Below are 17,058 nucleotides of genomic sequence, written 5' to 3' on the forward strand. Positions count from 1 at the left end.
ACACAAGGACAACTTTGCTTGTACATAATGGAAAAAATTTAATATTCTCAATGTAATCCATGTATACCAGGTCTATAAAAATTTAAGAACTACTAGGCGGACACAACCTATAGAGTGAAATAAACAAAACTAAAATCTCAATTCATCCAAGATTATAGTACATGTCTCACCATGGTATCCACAAGATGGTCAAGGGCATTTACATCCCCAAAGCATTCTCAACCTCGCTAAAAATTTAAGAACTACTAGGGGGACACTACCTATAGAGTGAAATAAACAAAACTAAAATCTCAATTCATCCAAGAGTATAGTACATGTCTCACCATGGTACCCACAAGATGGTCAAGGGCATTTACATCCCCAAAGAATTCTCAACCTTGCTCTACAATGAGAATTGTTCCATACATTAAGCTCCATCTCAAAATTCTTTGCCAAAGCATAACAAATGTAGCCCAAACTAAACACAGCAAAGAATTCTAACCTGCTCTCCATGGAGGAGCAAGTGATTGTTAGGTAGAAACCCTAACAACAGTTATTTCAGAGTTGAAATTAAAAGAACAGAAAATCAGAAGATAGAGAGAGAGAGAGAGAGAGAGAGAGAGAGAGAGAGAAGAGAATTGTAAGGAAGAAGATAATATTTCATTGAGAGTTTGAATGAATCTTTACAATATCTCACAGCCCTATTTATTGCCACTTTCCCTCCAAAAACAACTGCCTAACTTTTGCTACAATTTCTCCAACAACCTCTAACAGAAAGCTAAAACAGTTTCAACTACCATCACAACTAATTAATCATTTCACTTATTCTTATACTTCCTTCTTCTGTACGTGACAATACCCCCATCTCGAGAACATTCTTGTCCCCAAGAATGTATGAAAGTGGGAAATTGGGCCTGGATGAATGACTGATCCTCCCAAGTAGCATCTTCTAATGGAAGATTAAACCATTTGACCAGTCCTTGAATTACAGCCTGACCATTCCTTGTAATGGTTCTAGTTTGCAAGATTTTCTCAGGGGCCACTATTATTTCATTCTCCAACATTTCGGGTAACTGTAATTGTGGCACAACATTGTCTCCAAGTTTTCTCTTGAGAAGCGAGACATGAAAGACAGGGTGAATAGCAGCAATAGGAGGAAGCTGTAACTTGTATGCTACGTTGCCAACCTTCTGCAGAATTTGAAATGGTCCATAATACCTAGCAATAGCTTTAAATTCCTTCTTAAGGCAAATGATGTTTGTCTATAAGGTTGAAGCTTTAGATATACCATATCCCCTACCTCAAATTCTTTCTCAACTCTACCCTTATCGCCTTGTCATTTCATCCTGTTCTAGCTTGTTCCAAATTACTCTTGAGAACATCATTCAACCGCTGCCTCTCTGAAAAAATTGGTCAACTGAATCGTGATGCAAAAGAAGGAATAGCGGTAATGATGGAGGGTAATAGCCATATAAGGCTTCAAATGGAGTCATTTTTATAGCAGAATGGTATGAGGAATTGTACCACCACTGCAAGTGACAACCATCAAACCAGGCTTTGGGATGCTGATGAGTCATGCATCTCAAATAGGTTTCAAACACCGATTCAAACGCTCTGCTTGGCCATCACTTTGAGGGTGGTAAGCACTACTATAAGAAAGAGTAGTGCCCACCGCTTGAAAAAGTCTTTCCAAAAGACACTTGTAAATACTTTATCTCGATCTGAAACAATTGTGACAGGGGCACCATGAAGCTTATAAATGTGTTCTATAAAGACCCTTGCTACAGAAGATGCAGTAAAGGGATGAGCCAATCCAATGAAATGGCCATATTTTGTATACCTATCAACCACCACTAGGACAAGATCCTTACCTCCGCACTTAGGAAGTCGCTCAATAAAATCCATAGTGATGTGCCGCCATGCTTGAGAAGGTATTGGTAAAGGTCGTAATAACCTGTGGGTAGCTAAGTCATTCCCTTACATTTAGCACATTCGCACATTGTTGCACCCATTGCAAGACTTCGATACATGCCAGCCAATAAAAATGTCTCGCAGCCTACTATAAGAATTGTGAATGCCGAGTGCCCTCCCATAGCATCACATGATACAATGCTATTAATTGCTTCCTCAAATTACCATGACAACCCACATACAATCTATTGTTGTAATACAACAACCCTTGCTTCAAATGAAACTTCAAATGAGCCTTGCTATCCAAAGAAAGTTGAGTAATTAAATCCGCAGCCTTAGAATCATTAACATAGCTATTAAGGACATTAGCCATCCAAGTAGGAATGATTTGGAATGAGCAATGATAATTGAGTCACGCAGAATGTGGCCTTCTAGATAAAGCATCACCACTCTATTCTCTATCCCTCTTTATACAAAATTTTATAATCTAAACCCAAGAGTTTAGAAATACCTTCTGTTGTAGGTTAGTGTGAAGTCTTTGCTCTAAAAGGTGCTTGATACTTTCATGATCAGTTTTAATGAAGAAGGGACCTTGCTCAAGGTAATGCCTCCATTTAGTGATAGCAAAAGTGATTGCCAAGAACTCTTTGTCGTATCTGAAAGGCTTTGATTCCTAACCCCAAAAGCCTTAGAAATATAGGCAATAGGGTGTCCATTTTGTCGTAATACAGCTCCCATACCATAGCTGCTAGCATCGGTTCAATGATAAATGGTGAGTAAAATTTGGTAATGCGAGCAGAGCAGAAGACATAGCTACTTTTAACGAGTCAAATGCTTGTCTAGTAACTTCACCATTGGAAGTTGTCCTCTTTAATAAATCTGTAAGAGGCTTACTAATCACCCCATAATTTCTAACAAACTTCTGTAATACCTGTCAATCCCAAGAAACTCCTCAATTCCTTGTGAAGTTGGATAAGGCCAAGCTACCATAGCCTCAATTTTGTCCGGATCTGTAGATACTCCTTTTACGAAATAATATGCCCTAAATAATCAACAGACTCGACCAAAAGAGCACTTAGACATTTTAGCAAAAGCTGCTGCTCTTCCAACACCTTAAAAACAGATTCTAAATGCTGTAAATGGGATTCTAAATCAGGGCTGTAAATGAGTATGTCATCAAAAAAAACCAGAACAAACTTCCTTAAAAATGGTTGGAAAATTTGGTTCATGAGGGCTTGAAAGGTGGCAGGGGCATTGGTCAACCCAAAAGGCATGACTGTGAATTCAAAATGTCCATGGTGGGTTTTAAATGCAGTCTTGGGAATATCAGGAGGATCCATTCGAATTTGGTGATATCCAGCCCTTAAATCCATCTTAGAAAACATTTTTGCTCCATGTAATTCATCCAATAGATCATCTATGATAGGAATAGGAAATTTATTCTTAATGGTGTAGTCATTCAACTTTCTGTAATCAACGCAAAATCTCCAAGTGCCATCCTTCTTCTTAACCAATAAAACAGGGGAAGAAAATGGACTAGTGCTAGGCTGAATAACTTTGGAATTCAACATTTCAGTCACCAACTTTTCAATCTCATTTTTCTGATAATGGGGATACCTATAAGGTCTCACATTTATAGGTTTAGTATCAGGTTGTAATGGAATATTGTGGTTATGACTTCTAAAAGGGGGTAAGGAAGTAGGTTCAGCAAAAACTTGAGGGTATTTATGAATAACTTTCAATATCGTGGTGAATATTACCTCTGTTAGTGCAAACAGAGTAGTAGCAAGAACAAAATGAATTCCAACGACTGCTCTATCAAATTAACACAGAATAATGGAGACTGAAATCATTTCCTTCCTATGCAACAATCACTGCAAGGAATTACATTCTTGAAGGCTACCAGGTTCCATCCCCTCTTTAATCCCTTGCAAAGTAACTAAAGTATCCCCCTTTTGAAATGAGATTTGCAATCCCTTGAAATCAAATAAAATTGGACTCACACTTCTCATCCAATCTACTCCCAATATAACATCAAATCCACCCAACTCCAAAAGTCTCATAGGAAAAGAGAAACATTGGTTCTGAGTGTGCCATTGAAATGAAGGACACATTGTAGAACTTAGTAATTTCCTTCCATCAGCTACAATAACCATTGACACAGGTGCTTGCACCACTGGAAGTTTTAAATCTTTGGCCACTTTTGCATCCAAGAAACTGTTAGTGCTCCCACTATCCACCAATATAATTAATTGTCTATCCTTATGTCTCCCCACCACCTTAATTGTGTCTACACCTTGACTGCCTTCCATAGCATGAACTGATAGAGTCATTTCTGGTTGTCCTTCCCCAATTTCCTCACCTTCTACCATTTCTTGATACTCTTCCTCCAATTTTTCCACTCCTTGTTCCTCCAACTGAATGGCCATAGCAGTCTTAGATTTACACTGGTGACCAGGGAAGAACTTTTCCCCACATCTGTAACAGGGTTTGGACTGTCTACTTGCTGCTGGAGTTGGAAGCAAACCTGGTTTAAACAAGGGTTGAGGTAGTGAATTACTACTGGTAGCAAAAGAGGACTTAGCAATGGTTGTAGAAGGTTTTTGGCTGTGGATGTTATCATTTGGAGGTTTTGGTGGATAAGAAAGTGGTTGAGAAATTTTATAGGATTGGTTTGAAGAAGATACAAAATTAGGCTTATAAGCACTATTATACCCAGATCTTGGTAGAGAAAAGGCTTTACTATTACATAGCATCCACTGCTCTTGTAGTCTAGCTGCTTCAAAAGCATGAGCTAGGGTTGTAGGCCTAACCATTCTCACCATTGGCCTAATTTCATCCCTCAATCCTCCAATGAATCCAGACAAAAAATAAGCTTCCCCTAAATCAGGCATAAACCTCTCCATTCTTACCCTAAGATCCTCAAACCTATCTTGATATTCCCCAACACTACACTCTTGCCTTAGTCTCATAAACTCCTCAACTACATCCTCAAAACCTTGTTCTCCAAATCTATTGCATACTGCTATCTCAAATTCTTCCCAAGATCCACTAATTTTAGACTTATTCCAATTTTGAAACCAAGAGTCAGCTCTTCCTACCATATACAAGCTTGCTATTCCCACCATCTTATCTTTAGGAACCCTAAAAACTTCAAAGTACTTGAAACACTTCCTAACCCAAGCCCTTGGCTCACTCCCATCAAAAGTTACTAACTCAATCTTAGGCAAAATCTTTTCTGACCCCACTGATTCCCTAAAAAAATCAGAACTACCCTGATCTCTAGAATGAAGATTTAGAGTTTCCTTTGGAGTTGTTAAAGAATTCTTACCTATCACTCCATTAGAATTCCTTTCATCAGAGTTGATGATTTCCTTCCCTTTTTCCCCAAAAAACCCTAGCATTAGGGTTTCCAATCTTCCCACAGCAGTCTCAATTGCAATTTTATTCTCTGTAGCATCTTTCTTGATTCCTTCTTGTAACTTCTTGAAGTCCTGCTTCAAAATTTCCATTTCCTTCCTGGTCTCCCGAGATTCCCCTTGCAACAGATCCAACCTTTCTTCCATTTGTGCCATCTTAACAGCATCTTGACCCACCACTGTTGATTTAGTCATGATTTGCGACACCAAGGAACCAGATTGCAGATGAATCTACCCAGTTTTCAGGCTCTGATACCAAATGTTAGGTAGAAACCCTAACAACAGTTATTTCAGAGTTGAAATTAAAAGAACAGAAAATCAGAAGATAGAGAGAGAGAGAGAGAGAGAGAGAGAGAGAGAGAGAGAAGAGAATTGTAAGGAAGAAGATAATATTTCATTGAGAGTTTGAATGAATCTTTACAATATCTCACAGCCCTATTTATTGCCACTTTCCCTCTAAAAACAACTGCCTAACTTTTGCTACAATTTCTCCAACAACCTCTAACAGAAAGCTAAAACAGTTTCAACTACCATCACAACTAATTAATCATTTCACTTATTCTTATACTTCCTTCTTCTGTACGTGACAGTGATTCACTAATTCTCCTTCACACATGCAAGGACAACATCCAATAACCAAGCATCTCTACCTTTAAATCAAATATAGACGATATCAACCATATTCTCCTAGGCATGGACTTTAATAAAGAGGGAAAATACACACACACATTCCCTCTTGTTTCTCTCCGTACCCTTTTCCCACCCTTTTTCCCTTGCCGGCTTCTTAGTTAGCTCATGTATTTAAAATCAGAATCTAACTTCAACAATTATAAATTACTAACAAAACTAAAGGGTTAGAGGATAGACCAGGAACACTTCAAAAACAAATTGAAGGTATTTGGCAACTTGCCTTAGAGAACTCAAAATACGGCCAATCCTTCAATGATCTCAGAGGCACATAATCTAAATATAATGATCAATAGTGAAGCTATTGAAAGCCATCAAAAGGATCAGGTGTTCACATAAAATGTAATTTACAAACTCCGCCATCCAACTAAGGTACAGCTACTCCATTGGTGAAACATCCCTTTTGCAATTTTAAATTAGAATAAGGGCCTGTTGGGAGAGAAAGTGTGTAGGACTAGCAGTCTAAAACACAGCAATTTAAACACGCATGCACAACTTTTAATTCCAAGAAAGATCACACATGATACAATGAATTGATGCTGAAATCAATGGTTGAAGCATCCAAAAATAAAGGCAAGCATATGTAAGATCATACTTGACACATTAGATGAAACTCCCCTTCCTCTGGATGAATGCCAAAATCTCCAGAAGCTTCCAAAGGAACATTGCCAAACCAGCCACTTGCATTGTGCAAGAATATCCGTTGACCACGAAAACATAAACTTGCTGAAATGTCCTGCAAAATGAATACGTGCACGTTCTGTGCAAGATTACCAGACTAAAGTAGTCTCCAATTCCAAAAGAACAAAATGAAGAGTAACTGCAATGATTTTTGCACTTTCAGTATACGCCTAAAGCATTACATCAAAATAACTGTGAACCAATTATGTTTATTTCAAAAAACTATATACGGTTGCATAAAATTAGGTCAATGGTATGTTAAAATGGAATAGAACATATGCAAGTAGCTTCCTGTTTATAAATAGCTTGAATATGACAAATAAAAGAACTCAGAAAAGCCTTGAACCAAAGCTACCAAAATACAGAAGCATTAAAATCCATTCAACGGAGAAATATTACCCATTAAATCCTGAAGTATCATGCCTCCCTTTTTCCTTTCAAATTTCCCAACAGTTAAAGGTGGCTTTTGTTACATTTACAAGTTATGTCCATTGTATTGTTCATAAAAATGTTTCTAATCAAGATAAATAAATTGTAAGCCTTGGGAAAGGTGTTTCCTTGAAAGCAATTTCTGCCTCATTGAATTGAACTAACCCCCAAGAAAAAGAATTGTTTTTAGATTCCTTTCTCCTGTTCCATGAACCCTCCACTTCCTTCAATACAAACCAAATATAAATGTCTTTGAGAATCAAATACTAGACCGATTATACGGTTTAATAAAATAAACATTCAAAACTATAACATTTAACAAAAGTTCTTTTTTCTTTTTGTTTACCAACTCAGCACTCAAAAATAATTCAATTTTGTGACCTCCATTAGAACCCAATTCTTAAGGAAGACGTAGTGATGCAAAATGCTCCTATAATATATGAAGAACTTCTAAGCCACCGATTCATCACCTAAACAATGCATCATCAGCACATAATTCACACATCACCCAGGTATCAAGTATGCCTCACTATACGTCACTTAAAAGCAAACATATAAAATGATATATGCATATTATGAACCTTTTTCCTGAAAAAATTTTCTGCTCACCCAAATTAGTAACTAAAAGACAACATAGTACACAGAAATATCTCCGTGAAGCGGAGAGAAGTGAATATTTTAAGAATCAATGAAACTGGAACATACAGAAAATGATGATGGAGCATCAAATATCTGAAAGGCTAATCCTGTCACATCAAGCTGACCATGAAGATTAGGAAATGTCTCCCCTCTGGACATGCAAATATGAACCTGCAAACAAGAAAGGTATATACAATTCACCCAAAAATTGTCTAGGATCATAATGGTTAATGAAATTTGTACTTCTTGGCCAATTTTCTTAACAAAAAAATATATGAAGAACCAAAAAGAATACATATGAAACACAATTCTTCTTCTTTTCAAATGGAAAAATAGAGTCTCGGGAACTCAATGCAAAACCTTATAAAGGAAGATAATTATTACTCTCTGCACTCTAAACCAAAATAGAAATTAGAAACCTTCATAAACAATCTATCTCTACAATTATGATTAATTAAATTTCATGAACCTAGCCGACTGTCATTAATTTGAACAAGAAGCATATGAATTATATCAAGTTGACAAACTAATCGTTCCATCTATAGAAGTATGGAGATAAAAATCTATAGTTGGCTATGAATACTATGTTAGGTCCCTCATCAGCTAGATAGTTGGCAAAAATGCTTCATATATGACTTGGACAATCCTCCCTCCCATAAGGTGCCTTTTGGGTTGGAATTAGACTCGGTCCATTTTATCAATATCGTGGCTGAGCCAACCCCATTCTCAATGTTGATCAACCGCAGATGTCCAGTCCTGCATATTTCACACTCCAAATGTCCAGTCCTAGGCCTAAAAGGGACTGTTAAGTCCCACATCAATAGGGTATTGAGCAAAAATACTTTATATATGACTCCCCCCCCCCCCCCCCCTCCTCCTCTTACAAGGTGCCTTTTGGGTATAATTAGATCCGGTTAATTTTATCAACAAGGTATTAGAGCCAACTCCAGTCTTAATATTGAGTCACCCACAAATGTTCAATCCTGCAAACTTCATGTTCCAAATGTCTAGCCTTGGGCATGAGAGAGGGTTTCTTGCATCCCACATCAACTAGGTAGCAAACAAAAATGCTTCATATATGACTTAGACAATCCTCCCCCCCATAAGGTGTCTTTAGGATTAGAGTTAGGCCCGCTCAATACATTTTATCAAGATGGTATCAAAGCCAATTGCAGTATTGATATTGGGCACCCGCAGATGTCCAAACCTGCAAACTTCACTCTCCAAATGTCTAGTCCTAGGGTTGAGGGGGACTGTTAAGTCCCACATCGGGCTAGGTATTAAGCAAAAATACTTCATATATAACTTGAACAATCCTCCCCCACAAAGTGTCTTGTGGGTGGAGCAAAGTCCGGCCCATTTTATCAACAAATACAATGTACAATAAAATGAATGATAATCTAACAATAGATATGGAAATGAATCCCTCTTGACTAAAGAAAAGTCAAAACATAACTTTCTACATAACATGAAAACATAGTGTTTAGCTCTCTTAATTCTGTTCATTCCAGATTTTAACATATGAAGTGGCACAAACTTCATTATTAAACCACCCCCAAATAGCAATATTTTTAGTAATGACCAACAAATGGAAAAAAAAAAAAATCCATGAAAGCAAATCACACGAGTAGTTTCTAACATGAGAATAAAAAATTCCTATAACTTGAATAGTAATGTCCCAATTGATGTATATGCTAGTATATTTCTGCAAAAGAAATGGGAAAAATTGAACATGGGTTAGAAAAGCACCTCACCAGTGGCTCTCCCTTTGGACCAAGCAATTGGAATTTCTAAAATCCTTTCAAAAAGCTATAAAAAAAAAAAAAGAAGACAAAAGGACATGGTTAACATATTGCAGTTAGTAGAAGGTCTAAGGAATTTTAAATAAACATATCACATCAAATGTATACCTTACCGGAGCAAAGAGTTTGGCAATTTTTATATTAGCATGCCAATTCTGCTCAACACTATCAACAAAAACATCTGCAGATAACCAGCCACCATCTTCAGATATTGCATCAGATCTCCACATCTTACAGTTGCCACTCAACTGGACATACACACGACCATAGTGATTTTGGAACTTCAAATGTCCATTGACGTTCGCCATCTCTCTAAATCCAGTGCAGTACAATCATAAAGCAATAGTTAATGTCTCAATTGTCTAAAAAACACTTCATCCTCAATCAGAAAATGCATCTTTATACAAAATCACTCATCTAATTATTAGCTACAGTTTTACCACTATAATAGTGCATGCTAAAATTCATTACTTGCTTGTAGTAGAAAATTAATTATTGTTTTACCACATTGTTGTTAGAATTGTATGATTTTCTATTCAAATCGTACGATTTGATTCGATTCCTCATCCAAGAAATTCAAATCTATGAGGTGAATCACAAATGTACCTGAATTGTGATCGAATCTTATGATACAATAGTGAATCAAATGAATAGATATGAATCCACTGTTTCAGTTGATTCTTTTTCTTGAGGTTGTTAGATTCTATAGCTTCAAAATTTAAGATTTGACTTCATTTTAACTTTGAAAAGTGCACATAAAACCTTCCCTTAGCTGTTTTTCTTCTACTAGCCTTTCTTTTCCCTCTCCCTCCTCATTCTTTTTCTTTTTTTCCTTGCTTTCATTAATTTACTTCTCTGAAGTTATAGTTGTCAATTATGACATTTTATATTAATATATTCTAACATTTTAATTTAACCCACTATCCTTTTTTATTAATTAATTATTTGATCAAATATAAATGGGAGTTTCAGCATATGCACAGTAATAATCATTATTTACAATTCAAAAGTTCATAATTTATAACATAAAATCACATAAAACAATAAGAATATATTGTTTTATTATAAAGCATCCTTCTCATTAGCTAACCATCCTTCTCATTAGCTAATTGATAATTCTATATTTATCAAAATATATCATTATGATATTTTTTACTATTTTTTAGAACATGTCATTTTTAATTAATTTTGTGAATTTTTATAGAATCTTATGATTCGATTTGATTCGATTCAATTCAATTCAATTCTCAATTCTCAATTCATAAATGAAGATTTCGATTCAAAATTCGAATCTTGATTTGACAAGTAAAGAAAATTTCTCACATAATTTCTCTTTATAAGTTTTTGACAATCATACATATATTTATTTTATCTCAGTCAGACAATGACTACGCCATCCAATTAGTAACTCTTACAGAATCAAATAACTACAACATTCAATTATCAAATAATGGAGGTTTTCCTTTTCCTCATAAAGACTCTCCACCAGGCCATGCTATAAAACTTTTCAACTTGTGAATCAACAAGTCATTCGATTCCATGAATTGTAAGAGGAAGAAAAATTTGCAATTTATAAACCTGCTTCAGTCTCTACAATGGATCAATTATGTAACAAACTCTTAGCCAGAGGAAATGCAATGCTGTTGAAGAATAAAACAATAATAATATATGATTTTAAAATGGTGCTCACCTAGGCTCCCTGTCACCATACGCAAGCAGCATTAGTGTTCCACCTTTGAAATGAACAGAATCTAGTGAAACTGGAAGCATCTTCTCAATTCCTTCACTTGGCACTACATCTACACCATCAACAAGCCCTGCAACAATATCTTCAACTTTTGGGCCCAATCCTGACTTCAGTTTCTGAATGGGACCAACCAAAAGATAAGATAGCAATCCCCTTATATTTCTTGAAAAGGAAGATAAGCCAGAATTTAAGCTCAGGGACGAACTTGAAACTGAATGGTCCATTGCAGGCTCAGAATAAAGCTTTTCAGAAGTATAATTATTAATCTCAGATGCATTTGCATCCATATTTCTATTTACAACATCAACTGATGAATCCTCACCATTTACACCATTGGTTTTAGCATCTCCTACAACATTTGTGCTAGATGGAAAATTTTCACCAACTTTTGCAGCTTCAATAAGTCTATCTAGAGTTCTAAGAAATGGATCACGTATAAGACTGAAATCATACATATGACTATGTAAATGCCGCTTCCTTGGGAGAGGCTGGATTCCTGAATTTTCATCAGGTCCTCCATTATAGTTGCCGGCAGGTAAACATTCTTCCCCACTTCTTGCATCAACAGATATGTCTGCATTATTATCACCTTGGATTTGCACCAAAAGAGTGTCAAGATTCATAATATCATAACCATCAGATGATTGAGAAGGTTCATCAAACTCCCCATTGGACAGGCCACGGAAATACGAAATTGCTGTTGATGCACTGCGTTCAAGGATTCGTCTTTTAGCATTTACACCAGCTGCTGAGTTATTACACCCATTACCCCTCTTAAATTTGCGTTTTTTGGTTCCTTTAATCACACTAGACCAGAATTTAAGACCTGAACCAGGAAATTTTACACCAAAAGATTTTTCCAAATCAGCATGCTTCATATCATAATCAAGACCTGTATCCATGCAGTGATGATCCCTCCAGTGCATCTTTTCATCCATGCAAGAGAAAGACTTGTAGTTTGTTAAATTTGTCAAATGGGTCGCATCCTCCTGCCAAACATCATCTTCAGACAAGTTAGAATCCCTCTCAGGAACAATGTAACCCCTCTCTGCAGCTTCTTTTGCATCATTATCCCTCTCTTTTTCCCAGCAAGCAGCTAATTCCTCCCTAGCAACTCTCCTTGTTTTGGTACGATAATCGATCCCTTCTTCAGTGGATAAGTGTCTTTGTAGACAAACTTCAGATGATGGTATACCTAACCAAGTGTAATCCTTTTTTTGCACAATCACAACACTAGGATGCGATAAAACCGCATCAATCACAATCTTCCCCCTTCTCAAACTTGCAAAAGGGCAAAGACGGAGCTTCATAGTAGGTACCTCACCACAAGAAAATTCTTCACCATGAGGCCCGATTGAGCATGACTCCAGAGTTATGCTTAAAGGAGAAACCATCCCAACCTTACCAAAATCAATCTCACGCTGAATATAATCACTAAGCACTGAACAAATGGAAGGCAAAAGCTTGGACTCAATGTAACCCTTGGCTTTGTTCTGCCCATACCACACCAACAAGCACACCCCAGATATAACAGCAACAAAAACTGAACCTCTGACTAGAAGTAATCCCTCTTTCCACAAAGGAGCCAACGACCGCACAAGAGCTTTGCTTTGAGCAAAAGGCTCTCTCACACATTCCACCTTCAACCCACTTCTTGATCCAATGGCATTCCTTACAAACACTACATACTTGCCACAAAAATTTGAAAACCTAATCGCTTGAGTAATCCATTCATTATGCTTTTTGGCGCACATACATTTGCGAAATATCCTTCTTGATAATGGACCTCTTCCCAAATACAAGGAATTGGCATGGTTTTGGCCATTTAAAGAGCTGGAAAGCGGAATCCCAAGAAACGAGGATTGGAATTGTAAGCTCATTATTATCCCTCACACAGCCTCTTCTTGACAAAATTGAAACTCATCTGATGGGGACCAAGAAGCTGTTCTTAGTCCCCTAATAGTTCACAATATTACAATGTATCCAATCATTCCAACCTGAAGAAACAAACAAATAAATGAAATGCTTTCAAACAAAGCAAATATGCATTGAAACCAATACATAACAAATAGAAGTTAAGAGATTGAATTCCCCAATTTTTTTTTTTTTTTTTGCAAAAAAATAAGAAAACACATATCCAAAAGAAACACTCCCTAAATAAACAAACATGTTCCTTCCTGTTAACTTCCTTTCCCAATGACCAAACACATACTATCCCATAAAGAAACCAAAAACAGAAACAACAATAATAAAATCAGGAAAAGTTGCTATCTATGTATCATATAAGAGAGAAAAACCATTGAAGTTTCCACTTCCGATACATTTTCAAAAGTCTGTCAATGCGAATTTGTTGAGAAGAAGAAGGCAACCTGAAGTCCGAAGAAAATCAAAATTGAGCAGTTTTGAGAGTTGGGAAAACAAGTGAAGTATGGGATTGTTATTTGCTTTCTTGGATTTGCAGACGCAGTACAGAGCGAGGGAGAAAGAGAAATGGTAGTCGCTTGGCTTGGCTTTGAGAAGCTTTGTTTTCAGTTTCGTGAGGCACAGAACAGCGGAGAAAGGTTGGAAATTCAGTGGCGAAAATGCCACCGAACAATTTTTCAAAATGCCAATCATAACCTAATTCCAATTATTAAAAAGACCGACCCCGCGAATTGACACAGTGACCGGATAATTCAGACATAAAATTGGGTCGACTCACTCATCTAACCATACAAGAAATTGATCCAGACAAATCTGGATGAGCCAGTGACAATAACCCATTAACCCAACGATTCAATTAATTTACAATTTTTAAATAAAAAATTTTCAAATATATCAATGATACTAACATTTTCATATTTAAAAATATATATTTATATTTAACTAATAAATAAGATATTATTTAGTTATTTTATTTATAGTAATACAATAAATTTTATAAAATAATATGTTCATGTTTTACTTTTTAATATATAGTTAATATTTCATAAATATTAAAGAGATAGATATGCATTTATAAAATTATTTTTAATTTATATATTAATTATAAATTTTGAAAATAAAAATATTTAAAATTTAAATAATTTAAATATTTTCACATAAAATTTAAAAATATTATTAAGATATATAATATAAGCAAATATAACTTCATAAATATTGAAATATTGATTTTAAAAATAAATTTTAATTAATAAAATTTATTTAATTATATTAATAAATATAATATTTAATTTATATATATTTAATTATTACTTTAATAATTTAATGATTGAATCGTTAATTTATTGATTAAATGAGTGATTCATTATTAAACCTTATTTAGAATTACTAATTTTTATTTACTTTACAGTTGTTAACCCAGTGAAAATTACCCGCACATTGTCCCAACTTACAAATTATCACGTCTTTTCTTTTTTTTTTTTTTTTCAAGATTTTAACCAATGGACTTTCACCAAGATTTTTTTAAATCATTTATACTTTAAGAGTAAAGCTCAGTGGTTCTTTCGCATATATATTAACATAAAATTCCTTTCAACAAAATAATGCATGCCGCATAATTTTTAATATTTAAAAATTAAAAAAATATATATTTTATTAGACTATATATATATATATAAGCCTTTAAAATTACTTTATAAAAATATGCTACTTATCTTAATAAAAGTATATATTAAAAATTACCATGTAGCGTAATCTCTTTTTTATTTTTATTTTTATGTTTATTAATAAAAAATTAATTTATCATAGTAAATATTCTATTGACCAACTTATTTATAGATTATCACTTTAAATAAAAACATAATTAATTAAGAACATTATTATTAATAAAATTTATAATATGTATATAAAATTATATATTACAAAAAATATATATATTAAATTATATTATTAAAATAAAATAATAAATAATCTACACAATATGTGGGTAAAAATTAATTTTTATTTAATTAAAAAATTGTTGGTTAATTAATGCTAAGATCATTTTGGACTTATTTTGTGTTGGAAGAAAAGTTCATAAACTTATTTGAACGTATTTACAAATTTTATTAGGTTTTTTTTTAATCTCTTTTTCTTTTTATTTTAATTAGATATATGAACCCTCTCAATTTTTCACTTTTAATTTTTTTATTGTAATATCTAATTTTAAAATTTTATCTCATTAAAAATATTTTTAAGATGATTAAATGTATTTAACTATTAAATGTTTGCATAAAATATATACATATAAAAATACAATGTAATTATAATGATTATTGAAATTGAGAAAGAATTTTTTAAAAAATTATCGAATTGTTCACTTTAGATTATTGATTTATAATCCCTAAAGAATATTAATTTATAAAATCATCTCATTATTTTTTGCCAAACTATATAAGATATTTTGCTTGTGTAAAAAATATAAATAATTAAATATTTTTTACAATAATTATAAATAATACTTTTATTTAAAATATATACATATAAAAAATTTATTTATTTATTTAATATTATAAAAATTTTAATAATAAAAAATTAAGCATCACTCAAGCATTGTAGCTTGTCAACATGACTCCGAGCAGTGATTTGAGATATCGTAACCACATTTTTTTTTTACCTTTTCTTTTGCAGTTTTTTTTTTTTATTTTTTTTTATTTCATATAAATATCTAACTTTGGGCGCTCACATCTAATCCGTCTACCAAATCCTCTTTGCTCTAAAACAGTGAGGGCCTATTTGGATTAATTGTTGAATACAACCGATAGCTGTTAATTGATAGCTGTTATTGTTAACTGATAGCTGATGATAATTGTTTTATATTAAATGTTTGGTAAAATTATATTTAACTGTTGCTGTTAATATGTAAAATGACTGATAAGGATATATTTTATATAATTTATTTTATTATTTAAATAAATATAAAATTATAAATTTATTACATTATATTATTTATTTTATTATTAAATTAAATATATAATTATTAAATTAATATATTATATTATTTAAATAAATATATAATTATTAATCTTTTATATTATATCATTTATTTTATATTGAAATAAGAAAATAATTATTTTTTAAGATAATTAAATAATTTTAAAAATATAGATAAAATAATAAAATAATTATTATTGTTAATAGAAAAATTTATAATTAATTTTAAGTTTTTAGATATAAATAAATATTTTATATTTTATGTTATTAATAAAAAATATTTTAACAAAGTTAAAATACGTTAATTAAAATATTAAAATTATAAATAAAAATATTAATAATATTAATTTTCAAGTTAAATAAAAAAAGATAATATGATCAAAATAAAAAATAAAATCAGATCAGCTATCAGCTGATGAGAAACAGCTCTAAAAATAGAGCTGATACAAACTGCAGCTGATGGGTATCATATCAGTTATCCATCAGCTATCAGCTCTATTTTTTTAAGCTTACCAAACACCACAATTTACCTGTTTGGGTATCTATCAGTTATCAGCTGCACCCAACAGGTAAACCAAACACCCTCTAAGTATCCGCTTAACTATAGAAAATTGTATTAATTTTATAGAGAAATTAAAAAAAATAAAAAAAAACTGTATTTCATGTTTACATGCACTAATTTTTTAAATGAGGAATTGAAAATTAATTTTTAAAGGATATATTCATAGAAGTCGTGGTTTGCGGTTATTCGTTTTACGCTTGAGAGAAAAACACGTAATGTGTTCAGTTAATTTTGTTGTGGTTTTTTTTTTGGTTAGTTATTCATAAATGTTTTAGTTTTTTAAAAATGATACAATAAAAATTATAAATT

General features: G+C 33.2%; 1 protein-coding gene across 2 annotated transcripts in view; it reads right to left on the reverse strand.

Annotated features, from left to right (window-relative positions):
* Positions 1 to 13,886, reverse strand: part of LOC110657441 (protein TIC236, chloroplastic) — a 33,237-nt gene extending 19,351 nt beyond the window's left edge. Inside the window, exons 1-6 of one of the 2 annotated variants that reach the window (XM_021814642.2) lie at positions 13,664 to 13,886; positions 11,238 to 13,291; positions 9,661 to 9,859; positions 9,495 to 9,554; positions 7,812 to 7,916; positions 6,592 to 6,732 (exon numbers count right to left, since the gene is read on the reverse strand). In XM_021814642.2, the coding sequence (XP_021670334.2) occupies positions 6,592 to 6,732; positions 7,812 to 7,916; positions 9,495 to 9,554; positions 9,661 to 9,859; positions 11,238 to 13,174 (2,442 nt within the window). In that variant the 5' untranslated portion in view covers positions 13,175 to 13,291; positions 13,664 to 13,886. Of the gene's footprint in view, positions 1 to 6,591; positions 6,733 to 7,811; positions 7,917 to 9,494; positions 9,555 to 9,660; positions 9,860 to 11,237; positions 13,292 to 13,615 lie in introns of both variants that reach the window. The other variant, XM_058145761.1, reaches the window with a different exon arrangement.
* Between the last annotated feature and the right edge of the window lie 3,172 nt (positions 13,887 to 17,058).

This window comes from Hevea brasiliensis, chromosome 4, assembly GCF_030052815.1.
Source record: "Hevea brasiliensis isolate MT/VB/25A 57/8 chromosome 4, ASM3005281v1, whole genome shotgun sequence".
Classification (NCBI taxonomy): Eukaryota; Viridiplantae; Streptophyta; class Magnoliopsida; order Malpighiales; family Euphorbiaceae; genus Hevea; species Hevea brasiliensis.